The 14,183-nt window shown below is 26.7% G+C and overlaps 2 protein-coding genes across 6 annotated transcripts in view; one reads left to right on the forward strand and one right to left on the reverse strand.

Moving 5' to 3' along the window:
• Positions 1–2,465, forward strand: part of LOC122713032 (dopamine receptor 2) — a 56,862-nt gene extending 54,397 nt beyond the window's left edge. For 3 of the 4 annotated variants that reach the window (XR_006346444.1, XM_043933158.1, XM_043933159.1), the window contains one exon: positions 302–2,465. Coding sequence is in view for 2 of the 4 variants with exons in the window: in XM_043933158.1 (XP_043789093.1) it covers positions 302–409 (108 nt within the window). In the remaining 2 variants the exon portion in view is untranslated. The remainder of the gene's footprint in view (positions 1–301) is intronic. The other variant, XR_006346445.1, reaches the window with a different exon arrangement.
• A 1,310-nt stretch (positions 2,466–3,775) lies between these two features.
• Positions 3,776–5,851, reverse strand: LOC122712892 (solute carrier family 25 member 44). Of its 2 annotated transcripts, none has more exons than XM_043932891.1 (5): positions 5,591–5,851; positions 5,032–5,341; positions 4,667–4,968; positions 4,420–4,606; positions 3,776–4,353 (listed from the first exon to the last, which is right to left on the reverse strand). In XM_043932891.1, exons 2-5 carry the CDS (start codon positions 5,204–5,206, stop codon positions 4,034–4,036), a joined length of 984 nt encoding a protein of 327 aa, XP_043788826.1. In that variant the 5' UTR covers positions 5,207–5,341; positions 5,591–5,851; the 3' UTR covers positions 3,776–4,033. The 2 variants fall into 2 exon arrangements, with proteins under 2 accessions (XP_043788826.1, XP_043788828.1); XM_043932893.1 differs by lacking the exon at positions 5,591–5,851 and adding an exon at positions 5,423–5,484.
• Between the last annotated feature and the right edge of the window lie 8,332 nt (positions 5,852–14,183).

A 14,183-nucleotide genomic window follows, 5' to 3' on the forward strand; every position in this document is an offset into this window, starting at 1 on the left:
GAGAGAGAGAGAGAGAGAGAGAGAGAGAGAGAGAGAGAGAGAGAGAGAGAGAGAGAGGGAGGGAAAGAGAGAAAAATCTCGATATTTTCCAGGCTTTAGAGGGCAGAGGGAAAAAAATACAGGCACCTATTCTAATTTAACACCGGATTACGAGCAACTCGATCACGATCCAATCAATTCTTCTACCTGTACAACTCTGTACATACGCGCACCGAGCACGCCGGTGAAACCGGATCTTCCTTCCCCCCCCTCCTTTGCGACGAATATTTATTGAGAATTGTAAAATTGTTTGTGATTACAGTACGTTTCCGGGGTGAGTACGAGCGGCGAGGCGAGCCGCGTGAGTTACAGCAGCGTGAGCCAGAGCAGCGACGGTGCCGGAAGCGTGCTGCCCAGCGGCGGGATGTGACGTCACACGGGGGCCCGGTCTGGGCCTCGACGAGAGCGCGCTATCCGTTTCCGTGACACGTGATTGTAGGCTCGCTTCTCGAGGAATCGTGTCGGGCGAACTTCCACTCGGAAATGCACGTTCCAGATCTCCGAGTTCGGAGCCGTGGTGAACCAACATCGCCTCCTCCCTCCGTGTGTGCATCCGCGCGTCATGTGAGCGTGAGTGTGTACGTGTGCGCTTCCGACTAGACGAATCGAGGATAAACGACGTGCTTCCGTTCTTCCTTATCGTCGAGCTTTTTAAAACACCGGTGACGAAAAGTGGACCACGAAGAAGCGTCACGCGCGAACCGGGACGCCCCAAACCGGGATACTTGTACCGGTTATTGTGTGCCCCTTTGCCTTAATCGTTTCTCTTCTTCTTCTTCTTTTTATTGATAGAAATTTTTGTTAGATAGTTTTTTGTAATTTTTGTAATGTGTTTATAAAAATTTATTGATCGAGAATCCGATTATATAAGTGAAGTGATGCTGAGATAATGATGAGAATTAAGAAAGAAAATTGTTAATTAAATTAATAATTGAAATTGGTTTTTCAAAAATTGATTTCATTCAGGGGCGCACAATGATCGGTGTAAATAGCCTGTTATTTCTTGTACATAGAGTAGTATTCGCGTTTTGTACATCCTATAACGAAGGATTTAGAGAAAATCGAAAGACGGTAAAAGGCCGTAAATCGTGCTCGGCCGATAGCTCGTTACCGTTTTTACGTTTCGGATACCTTCGTGATACTACTGTAGCCTTTTAGCGAGAAACCTTCGTACAGGGAATCGTAAAACGATCTGGTGATGCGCGAACGAGAGTATCTATCCGAGTTATCCTTTACTTTCTTCTCCAACGAATTGTGTCTAACCGTTTCGTTTCGATGCGATTACCGCTTTTCCGAGTCGAATTTTAAGAAAAGAAAAAAGAAAAGAAAAAAAAAGTCTACGAAAATACGTTCCTGTTCCTGCTTTCCTGTTGCACCTTTAAAAGACTGACGATCGGAATGTTCGGCAACGTCGAACACGGAATTGGTTCTCCCTCTCTCCGAGTTTCCAGGAAACGGCGATCTCTCGTGTCGATGCATTGGTAGCCGGTTACACGAAACTGAAAACCATACGCAAAATTAAAATGATGCGGGAAAATAATACGTGTGTGTTCTTCGAGGAAAAAAAAAATTACAATATCGCAGGAGCGTAATATTCTTCCAGTCATCGTTAATCACGTACACGAGAGACGCAAAGAAAATCGTTACGATTCGCAAACGCATTCGCAGTAACACGCACAGTTTAGATGGAATGAAAGTTAAGGTGAAATTATCACAAATGCGATCGTATATTACTTACAAGCGGCAGAAAAAATATATTTGTCAAGTCGTCGTCGAACGAAACTTTGCGAAACGAAATCGATAACAGAATCAATCTTTCTTTATTAGCAACAAGATTATATGATGTAGAATGAGTTGCGCATCGGGGCCGTTGTAACTTAATCGAAGAATAAAATAACAAAGTTGTAATTTGGATGAATGAATTCGTTCACACTGATTGCCAATTTCTGAAAAAAAAAATAATTGGTTAGTTCAATTAAAGATATTAATTGATCAAATTATATTTATCATAAATATTGTTAATTTATATACTTCGAAATTGTTTTTCTAATATCAAGACCTATTTGAAAATTAAAAAGTAATAAATGGAATTATTGTATCGGACAATCTTTATTCGATAGACAGATGTCAACTCGTTCTACTATCAATGGCGGATATTTTTGCAAAATAATTATTTATTTTATCTATTTTATTTGAACATAAACATTCGTTGTTGTACATAAAACAATTATCGCGCAATTGTAAATATTAGGACATTGTAAAATTAACTTATGTGAAATGTATACATATATGTATGAGACATTGTAACAAAGTGTGTATCAATACGAATATATACAAACGTTTCCTCGAATAAAAATACATCAATTCAATAATCCTATCTCGGTAAAAAAATTGCAAAAAAATTTGATTAAACATTTGGTGTTCATTGACAATTATATTTTAGCTAACTTATCAATTTTGCATGTAAAATTAAAATCTCAATACACGATGAAAAATAATGTATTAAAAAAAAAAAAAAAAGAAATAATAAACAAATGATTTTGAATTTCAAATCAACAAAAATATTAATCGATTCTTTTATCCAACACAGATTTTATTAATAAATTCTATCTGCAATGATTATTTTTTTAAAAATTATAATATTTGTTAAAAAAAAATGGCACGTAATTTGTTGACATCTATCTAATCTTTGTAAATATTAAATATATACTTTAATATTTCAAATTAATACTCAAAAAAATTAATAAAAAAAATAATTTATAAAAATTGTTATGTTATTGAACAAAAGAAAAAAGAAAAATTATCGATTTGATTATTAATATTAATATTAAGTCTAAACAAAAATCATTGAAAAAGAAAATCATAAACTCCGATCCTGAAACTATTGTTTTTTATAGCTTTCGATAGAGGGCGCTTTATAAATACAATAAAATTAATGCGTCCAATTTAAATACTATTTATAACTTTCTATTTATATTACATCATTCAAGTATATATTTCTGCTGTATTAAGAATGCATGAAATAATAAATTGTTAATTAATATATAATACTTTTTATTGGATATACTGTTTTTCACAGAATATTTCTATATGTACATGCAATTTTTGTTATTCGAAAACTAAATGCTTTTTAAAACTACAAGATGAAAAGTTATTTACATCTGACAAATGTATTATTAAATTATTATACATACGTAATAAACAATGAGAATGTGAATGCGTGTATAATTCGCATTATATTGCGTAGATTAAAAACTTTCTTGGCCTGTACATAAAATATAAAGAATGTGAAGAAATGGAATCCTATTGTACATTTAATTTTTAAGACATAAAGTGCGAAAATAAAGAGTATCGATTCATGTACAAGAATCATATTGTGAAAATCACTTAAATACCTACAACAAAAATGTGTCTATCAATATGTTGTTCTTTATAATAAAATTGAAATAAAAAAATATTATTTATTCTTTATCTATTTCATTTATCCATTCATTTCAATACAATTGAATATTATTATTAATACAATTAATAAATTTATTTATTTTATTTATTTCTATTTATCATAAAAACATATTCCTATTTATTGTATTTTATCACAGCAATATATCTATTTTTCATTACATTATAAATTTTGTATGAAAACAATGATTTTATTAAATAAAAATTATTCCTTTAAAATTATTAGAAAAATTTAGGTGCTAAAACAATAGGAAAAAATATAAATATCGATTAACAATTATATTCTCTTTAAAATTTATAATCAATTATTATTTATTATTTAAAATAAACTTTTCCATATATTTTGTATCATATTTACATTTTATATTTCATGTATTAAATGTACTATTATTAAAACAATTTAGAGAACAGATCACTATGATCTCATTCTTTTCTCTTTGGTGCGTAATTATTTATTTCTGTGTATAATACAACAGAAATTATTGAAAAATGCATGGCAGAAAACATTATTTTACAACAAATAAGTTTAGAAAATTCACCACCTAATACAATTTTTGTACTCCTCAACTATACTGAATCTTTTAATAGTTTCATATCCTAGAATTATTGAGAAACTAAAACTAGCAGACTGTACAAGACGGGCGGAAAGTCCCTTTGTAAACATCTGCAACTTTTCTTCCACCCAGAGAACTTTGAATGCACTAAACATACTGTCTAATCTTTGTACTTGTAACCTTGCTCGTACGATATCTAAAGGATTTGTAATAATTGTGGTGGTAAATCCTCCTAATGTACCAGCAACTGCTTGAATAAACAAATGAGAAACCCATTCTGGAAACAATCTTACAAGCTCCTCTATTAACAGAAAAAAAAAAGTTATCTTTTATCTTAATTTTCATGTTTTTGTTTTAAAGCAATTACCTTGGTACGATGTATATAATCCCCACCAAAGGGCACTATTAGGAACATAAGCGCATAAAGATGCACAATATCCTCTATAAAAACCTCTATATCCATCTCTTTGATAAATTGATTTGATAATATCTATTGAAATCTGTGCACGAGATTTTCCTGGTTCAAGAATTAAACCCAATGGATTCATACCCATCTATAAATTACATATTACGTATAATGAAAAATTCTTATATATATGTATATATATATTTACCTTATCTATATATTTTCCTTGTTTATTGTTGATCCCAAGAACCATTAAGTGCTGACTTAAAATATCAAAAGGGACTACTATTGTTTGGCCTACCAAACTAGCAGCTCCACCAGCAATTAATGATTTGACTCTAGAGTCTATATTACCGATAACATCATTTTGTCTAAGTATGTAACGTACACCTTCATATGTAGATACATAAAAAACACCAGATACAATTTGTATAGAACTTATCCAAAATCCTCGATATAATCCACTTATACCTTCAATTTTATAAATCTTTTTACAAGCATCTATCATTCCTGAAAAAAAAAAAATATTTAATATCTTAATTTTTTTAAATTTTATTTTATTTCAAAACTTACCATTGTACATATAATTGTGCCTTTGAACTTGTAAACGAGTTTTAATTACTGTTAAGGGATATAAACAACAGCGTACAGAAAATGATGAAAGCATGCTCAATGGAAAAAACTTTGTCTTGTCCATCATATCCCATTCTATAGTGCGAATCAAATGTGGTGTTTCTACTGCAGACATCTTGTAGATTTATAACACGATTAAATCCACTGTAGTTGTACTTATGTAGTAAGGATTGCTGATGCTTTTGTTTAACTTGATGCTGCATATCTCATTAATATTTATTGGGAATTAAAACCCAAACAATTCATGAAACTAATAAAAGAAAAATAATTATATTAATATATTTATTTTATTTTATATTTCTAAGATTATTCAAGAATAAAAGAAAATAACCTCTCTACAAATTTGTTACAATGTTTTAATAATAGAACAAAGTCATTTTAAATTTGTCATGACTATTTTATATAGTATATATTACCAATAAAAGTTATTACTAGAACAATAGATATAAAATTTATCGATTAATAATACTTAAAATATAAAAACTCTCCTACAACTTACGATGATGTAATACTTGTCACGATAAACTTTTTCCAGCAATAATATCTATTGATAACCACATTATAATAATAAGTTCAAAATTTTTCACAAAAAAATCATAAATATAGTATAAAGAAAATCATTTTTGTTACACGAAAAATAGAACACTTTTGGTTCCATTCAATAATGTAGAGTCATTGGTTTGCGTAAAGAAATTAAACGCACAAAAGAGAAAGAATGAGAATCAAAGAAAATCTGATCTAAATTTCTGCGCATATATTCTCGAAAATGTATTCAGACAACAGCGAAATCCGTGAATGATTTTGTGAAACATCATTGCATTGACAGTAAAAAGTTCCGAAAGATGCCGCTTACAGTATCTTTGAGTTGATAAATAGTAATATCAACAGACGACATTGTAGAATGAATCATAAATAAGATAGACGTGACATCTTAAGGAATTTTAAATTACATATTCTGAAATATACCGACTTCAAAAAAAAAAAAAAAAGAGAAGAAAATTTCAACAATCAACTAGATAAATCTACAAAAAAACATAATTATTATAAAATCGCGATTGCAACCAATTAACTTACATTATTTGTTATGTAATATATAATTGTATCAGATATTAATATTGCATAACTATACAATAATATGATTATATATCCAATAATAATGATTCCTCAGATCTCATAGTAATTGCTCGTGTGAAGGTTGTGGATTGAAGATCCAACCTTATCCATATTCCATCCATTCTTCTTTTGCGCAAAAATTTATTTATTTTTAAATAAATAATTATTTTTCTAATGTACTCAAAAATTTGCAAAATGTTCAAAAACAAACTACTACAGTACACAAAACAAACAACAGAAAGAATTATAAGGAAAACCGACAAGAAAATTAACTTTGATTTTATTTCTTATCAATATTTTTTCATTTTCAAAGTTATAAAAATGAAAAATAATTGATAAAAAAACATAGATAATAATAATTGTTAAAAAACATAGATAAAAAAATAAATAAGCAAACCATCACCCACACAAAGCATAAAAAAAGATAAATAAATAAGCCAAATATGTTTTACAAGATATCATGTATTACATTACTTTATCTATGAATTATTCACATTATTTATCTATCTATGAGTTACTTTTAACATTTTGTTTTAACTTTTAACATTATGCATGCACTTAAAAATATGCTTATAAATATTTTTTTACAAATAATCCTATTTACATATATTCTTATTTTAATTAAAAAGAACCTATTTAAAAATTTAAAAATTTAAAAATCTTGTCTGAAAATCTAAATCAACCTGCCTAATTAAAAATCTAATGATTTTGATGATTCTTAACTTATATCTGAATGTAATAAAAGGAATGTGAAAAGGCAAAGATATATGAAATGCATTTTTTGAAAATCTGGAGTATTTTGAAATAGCATATTTCTCTGCTCCTGAAACAAATTTAAACTCAATATATTTTAATAAATATCTGAATTTTTGTACAAATAAACTAAATATTTCTTTAAACATTCCATTAAAAAACTAAATATTTCTTTGTTATATAAAAATTGAAAGATTTATTTATTTATTTATTGACTCTCCTCTTTTGTTGAAACTTCCTGAAACAAATTTTATAAAAGAATTAGTAAAATTCAAAAACAGATATAAAACAGATAATTCCAATCATTACATAAGGAAATCATATAATATTTTTTAGATATACATATATCTTTATTCTAATTGTTTTCTTCAATTCATATCTATAACAAATTCATTGGATTAATAAAAATAATAAAAAAAATTATATCTGAAAAAAAACATATTAATCTGAAAAAAATTAGATCATCAAAATTATTAATTCATCTAATTTTTTCTATTAAAATTAAAAACATTCAAAACAATTTAAATTTGAATTTAAAAATAATAATTTTGAAAAATAACAATCAATAACAATATTTTTAATAACAAATGCTCTATTAATAGGGAATGCTAAAAAGAAAAGATAGCTAGAAGGCTTATCAAAATAAAATGATCAATATGAATCCAAACAAATTATGAGTGATATATATTCACTCTTGTATACACTATATATATATATATATATATTCATTTTTGTATACACTAATAAAGTAATATTAATTAATATAATTGACAAAAAAAAAGGAAAAAAAATTAAAAAATTCCCGAAATAATTGAAAGTTTAATGTAATATTAATAAAATATGCACTCAAATTTAAATACTCAACACTAATAATGAGAAATCCAGTGCAGTCTTCTTGATTGCTATCGTATAATCACCCTTGTTTATAGCTATTCCAGCTACATCAGATGATTCAGGAACTGAAACTTCCACAATTCCAGTGGAATAAATTTGGGCATTCGATATTCGCAACACTACTTAACAAACGCGATTATTTTTTAACGCAGCACTACATTTTAAAGCAAATTCAACAAAAAAATTATTATTCTACAAAAAACTACAATTAATTATTTAAAGAATTTAATGACAAATGATATAAATTTTAATATTACTTTATAAGAAATTATAAAGTACAATTTATAATAAAAAAAAACGCGATATTTTATAAATCCGCAACACTAATGCAAACGCGATTTTCATTTTAACGCAACACTAATTCAATCCGTAATTAATTAATCGTAATACTAATAAAAAATCGCGATGCCCATAACTGGATCTGGACGATATAGTATTGCATATCGGCCAGACGATATAATATGAACTATTACATACTAAAACGAGCACAATGACAAAATAGTAACAATGACTTCCCATCCTTTGGACCCAAAACAGATCCAAAAGATGAGAAGCCATTCGTTGCAGCCCTCTTCACGACAGTTTGTCGGGGCCTCTTCGGTCTTCCTCCTTCGGGCGCAATGCCCGCTGAAACTTAAATCTAGGCTCGAGATTTCCTATTCGCAAACAAAAAAAAAAAAAAGAAAAAGTCTAAATCGCGGATACTGAATGCACATGGACGACTAATGATCATAGTGACCATTGTCCGTACATATGCAGAATCTCGAGCGCAACGTTCGTTTCGAAACCAAATCGCGACCGCGACCACGGAATTCGAAAAATCGAAAGCAAAGCCAGAAACGAGTGATCACTTGATGATCACTCGTCTCAGCCTTACTCTCGATCTTTCAAATTTGATTTCCTGAAACAGATTGTCACGCGAAAACGCGCCTACCCGACCAGAGACTGTGACAACCTGCCCGGCCCTACCTACTTATAATTAACATTCGCACCAGAAAGTATGTTACCTATCCTACCTAACCCTATATTTAAAAAAATAGGCAAAACAGGCACACCAACACATTCATTCCACGATTCTCACGCATAATACTCGGGCGCAAAAAAACCTATACTAGGGAAAACGTCCCGGGACGCCTCCGACACCCGAGTTTGGCATACTTCTTTCACACTCTAACTTTACGTACCATTTTCCTGAAATCGACTGACGATGTCTAGTGACCATTGCGTGAAACGAAAAAATGTATGTATATTTAATTTGTATATTTAATTTATATTTTAATTTAAATTATAAATATTCATAATTTGTGTCTTTATTAAAGAAATATTAAATATTACTGATAGAATTTTTATATCATTATTATAATTTGATAATAAGATGAATTCGAACTATTATTTACAATAGCAATAATGTAAAATTATTATTACGAATTGAAATTGAATTAATAATTATGAATATATTAATAACGGAAACGACGCAATTCCACAGCCTAATCACGCATACATATGTGGAAAATACATCGTGCACGATACACTAATACATCATCAGTCGCTGAAAAACTTTTATAAGCTTATAAACTATCATCATCATGTCCATCGCCTCTCTCTCATTCAAGTAGCATCTGGGCACGTGAATGAGATCCTGGCAATGAATATGGAAGGGATTAAATCTGAAAATCCTGAGCTAGAAAATATTAATATTATAAAATTTCTTTCTAACGGACTAAAGCTTATTGATTTAAAATATTCTTATTTCATTTTAAACTTTCATAATACTTTATCAATTAAATGAAAGAATAAAAAAATTAGCTATATTAAATATTAGCAAAGAATTTATTTATGGCAAAATTATATGAATTATATTAATAATGTTTAATGAAAAATATTATAATTGAGAATTTATTTATGGCAAAATTATATGAATTAATAATGCTTAATAATGCTTAATGAAAAATATTATAATTGATTCATGAAGTAAACCCTCAGGCGATCCCGTTATCAAAGCAAAATTTTCGAAAAATTTGAAAATCATATTCAAAACTTACTGCCTTGATTTCGAAATCTTCCTGTCGCGAAATATCTTCTTGCATATAAAATTTGATATATTTTTATACGAAAGAAACAACTTTATCATTTTATTATATTATAAATTTTATTAATTCATAATATGAAAATAAGTATGAAATAGAAGAAATAAAATTAAAAATGATTTATTATTAATGATTTATATTGACAATATTGATAAATTCCTTCACATAAATTAAAATTATTTTAATTATTTGTTATTTATCTAAATATTCATGCTTTAATCATAGACTTACATTCATAATAATATTTGATTTTTCAAATTTTTATATTAAATATATTTTATATAATGTTCTAATTTTAAATATTGGTTTTATTCAGGAATATTCAAATTAGCAATATTATTATGATAATATATCATTACTATAAAATCATTATTATTATTCAAAAACGCGATATGCAAGAAGACCCTATCCTGAACTAATGAATAAAACAGAAGAAGAAATGTTACTATTCATGGGTGCAATAAATACCCATGGTCATTGTGCTCATGCAAAATTTTACATATACAACCAGTCACCCGTATCGATTTGGATCTTTTATCCTACGACATGATTGAGTGACTAGAGGAATAAAAAAGCATGCAACTCACCATTCGATGCGAAGAATCTCTGTTGTCATTGATATTACTTGATTCATCCAATGAGAGATTGTGAAAGCTGAAAATTATTTATAATATAACATTATAATTTAAAACAGCATTGATTTAAAAAAATTGAAACAGATCTAAAAATTGAAATAGATCTAAACACGAAAAAGCAGTTACCTCTTCACGTGATGGATGATCGCCTTATTTTCTTGATGCACTGAATCTAACCTATATCGAAAACCAATGTACATATGAAAAAAAAGAAAAGAAAAAACTATTAATACGTCCGTTTATATTGCAATCGTTTATATTACAAACACTGATTCTATTTTCACGAATATATAACTATTAAATTTAAATATAACTATCAAGTTTTAAAAAATAATAAATTAATAAAACTAGTAACAAGCACTGATTCTATTCGCATTGCACGCAATCACAAATATTTTTTGAAATTGAAGTTCATGAATCTATTATAAAATTTGTCAGCATCTGTAACAAAAATTTTGAAATAATAAAAAATAAAGTTCTATCAAAGTTTAATAAAAATAACGATTAAAATTTTAATAAATTCTAATAATAATAAAAATTGAAATTGTAATAATTTTTAAAACGTGTAAAAGAACCTACATAAAGATAGTTACCTTTTTGCATGATGGATGATCACTTTATTCTCTTGAGTAAAACACTGATTTTATCTTAGACCGAAACGAATAAAAAAAAAATAATATAAAAAAATAAAAAACATAACTAACATGTCCGTTTATATTATTATCGGCGAACAAATACTGACTCTAATTTTGCAATTTATTGTTATAATTTAATTAGAACTATTATTTTAAAAAAATATTTCAAAACTTTTACAAAGCAAACACTGACTCTATTAATCGCATTGCGCGCGATTAAAATTTTTTCTGAAAATAAAACTATGTTAGTAGTAATAAATATTTTTATTCTTTTTTTATTGAATATTTGTTAAAAAAAATATTGCTATCTTTCTAAAGATTACAGATTATGACGAAAGAATGAATTTAATCTATGAAATAAAAAAAATCATTTAACATATACGAAACAAAAATATGATTTAATTTTTTCTATTTTCATTTAAATATTATATTTTCAACGATTTTCGATCTATTATGAATTACTTAATATATATATTTTTTCAATTAAAAATATTAATCTAATTCAAGAAAAAGAAATATATTTTTGATGCAAGAAATCAAACGTTACCAGTTTTCTATAATATGTCAGCATCTGATTGGTCAATGCATCAAATCGTCATTATGGCGTCCATATTGGAAATCCCTTTTTCCCGCCATGAAAATACTCACAGCAATCAGGTAACCTGCACAAAAAAATAATCAAATCTTTAAAATATATTTCAAAAATAAAATTAAAAGCAATTATATCGAAATAAAGTATTAATCAAACTCATTCTATCCTATTTTGAAAGTTCACAATACGAATTATCAATAAATAGACTAAATGAAGAAAAACGAATAAATTAATCTTTAAAGAATTATCAATCATAATAATATTCAAAAAATTACAGAATAAACACGTACTATTTTTATAATAGTATACAAATAATATGAAAATAACTATGAAATAATATATAATAAATAGATTACTTACCTGAAGAAAATATCACGTCTAATCACAACGATTTTCAATAGTAGACTGACCCCGCGGCGCTATTACGTCTATCGAATTACAAATTGGAGAGGGGATTTGCAAGTAGCTCGGCGACATGTCGAAACAAATCGAGTATAGTATAATATAAACATAAACGATCAATTTCTTAGAATTGCTGTATTAAGGAATGTTTTCAGTCTTAAATATAATATATAAAATAAAATTAATACAGAGATAATATGAACTAACATATGAATCTAATGCAAATATATATATATATATATATATATATATATTTACACACATAATTATGAAGAATGATCGAAAAAAACTTGACGAAATCTAATATAAATACAATACGAATATAATATCAAAAATCTATTTTAAATACATCTATTTTTGTAAAAAAAGTAAAATTTTACTAAATTTTTGCAAAAGTTATTAAATTGGTAATAATAATAATAACGATATGAATATTACGAACAATTAGTTCGATACTATTTTCATAAATAAACGATAATTTGCATAAATGAAAACCAGGAATATAAGAGAAATGTGTGAAAATAAAATTATATTTAAATAAAACAATAATTAAATTCAAATTTAATTAAATTCAAGAATTTACAATCCGAACAGAATTTATAATATATCGATAATTATAACGGTCAAGTACACGATCAATAGAGAATGATAAAAAAACTTCACAAAATTATTTAATTTGGAATAATATTAAATGAACAATTAAATGAACAATAATTGTATGTATTAATTAATTAAGATTATTAATAATTTATAAATCGTAATAGAGCACTAATAAATATTTTATAGAATCATTCACTTTTGCCGGCGTAACACGTCTAGTCGCTTCGATATTCGACACACGAATGACGCCATGTTCTCTGATTTGTTTAGCCGCTGGGATTTCGCAATGTTTTGATTCGTTCGCGCACGAAACGACACAGTTTCTTATTCATTTCAATTCGCGCGGAAAATTAAATTATAATATAATATTTTAATTATGTTTTCCTATAATTCAAAATATTAAAAAATTCTATGAGTTAAAAATATAATATGAATAAATTATTAAAATTAATTTAATGTAAAAAAATCAATCAAATATATAATAAAAGAAATATGTAATAAATACATAATAAGAAAACATAATAAAGATAGTTAAAATAAAAATCAAGTAAATTTGAAAAAACTGTAATAAAATATAAAATAAAAAATCAAAAAATATAATTAATATAAATAAAATATAATATAAATTATAATATAAAAATATTATTAAAATTTTATCGTAAATATTTTACAATTTTATCTTAAATATAATATTCAATTACAAATATTATGCGTTAATTAAAGTGATTAAAAAATAATTTGATTTTTTCGAACTCAATATTTTAAAATTTTACTCGAAATTTCATAGGATAAGTTTATTTTATATTTTATCTCTTTATACTTCGTATGTAATTTGTCTGTGTCTCTACTTTATCCATACCTGTTAAGTTAGATCGCAAATTGAAATATTTATCTTGAAAAAAATAAAGAAATTTTAATAAATCGTATGATTAATATTACTTTTAATTTACATTTTTGTATCTATTAAATCTGATAATATATATTACATTATTGTACTCTTTTGATTACAAATTATCGACAAGTGAATCGTACAATGAAAGCTTATCAACCGAGGGAAAATGATCAAGAGGATTCCTAAATTATCATGTACCATGTGCAAGTTTTATGTTACGAAATAAACGTAATAATAGAAATGAAATCAATATTTAATCATTATATCTTTGTATATAACAATATAATCCAATTTAGTTATCGTCCAATTATTTTTCTCTTAAAAATTTTATATTAAATTTTATATAAATTTTTATATTAAAAGAAGATATTAAAGAATCGAGAAATATATTTGAAATAAGAATTCACTTATTAAAAATGAATTGAAATTTTTTCATTCTTACAAACGCTATACAGAACATAGGACATTGTGGTGTTAGGAAAACGAATC

The sequence above is a fragment of the Apis laboriosa genome, unplaced genomic scaffold, assembly GCF_014066325.1.
Source record: "Apis laboriosa isolate Shangri-la unplaced genomic scaffold, ASM1406632v1 scaffold21_cov150, whole genome shotgun sequence".
In the NCBI taxonomy this organism is placed as follows: domain Eukaryota; kingdom Metazoa; phylum Arthropoda; class Insecta; order Hymenoptera; family Apidae; genus Apis; species Apis laboriosa.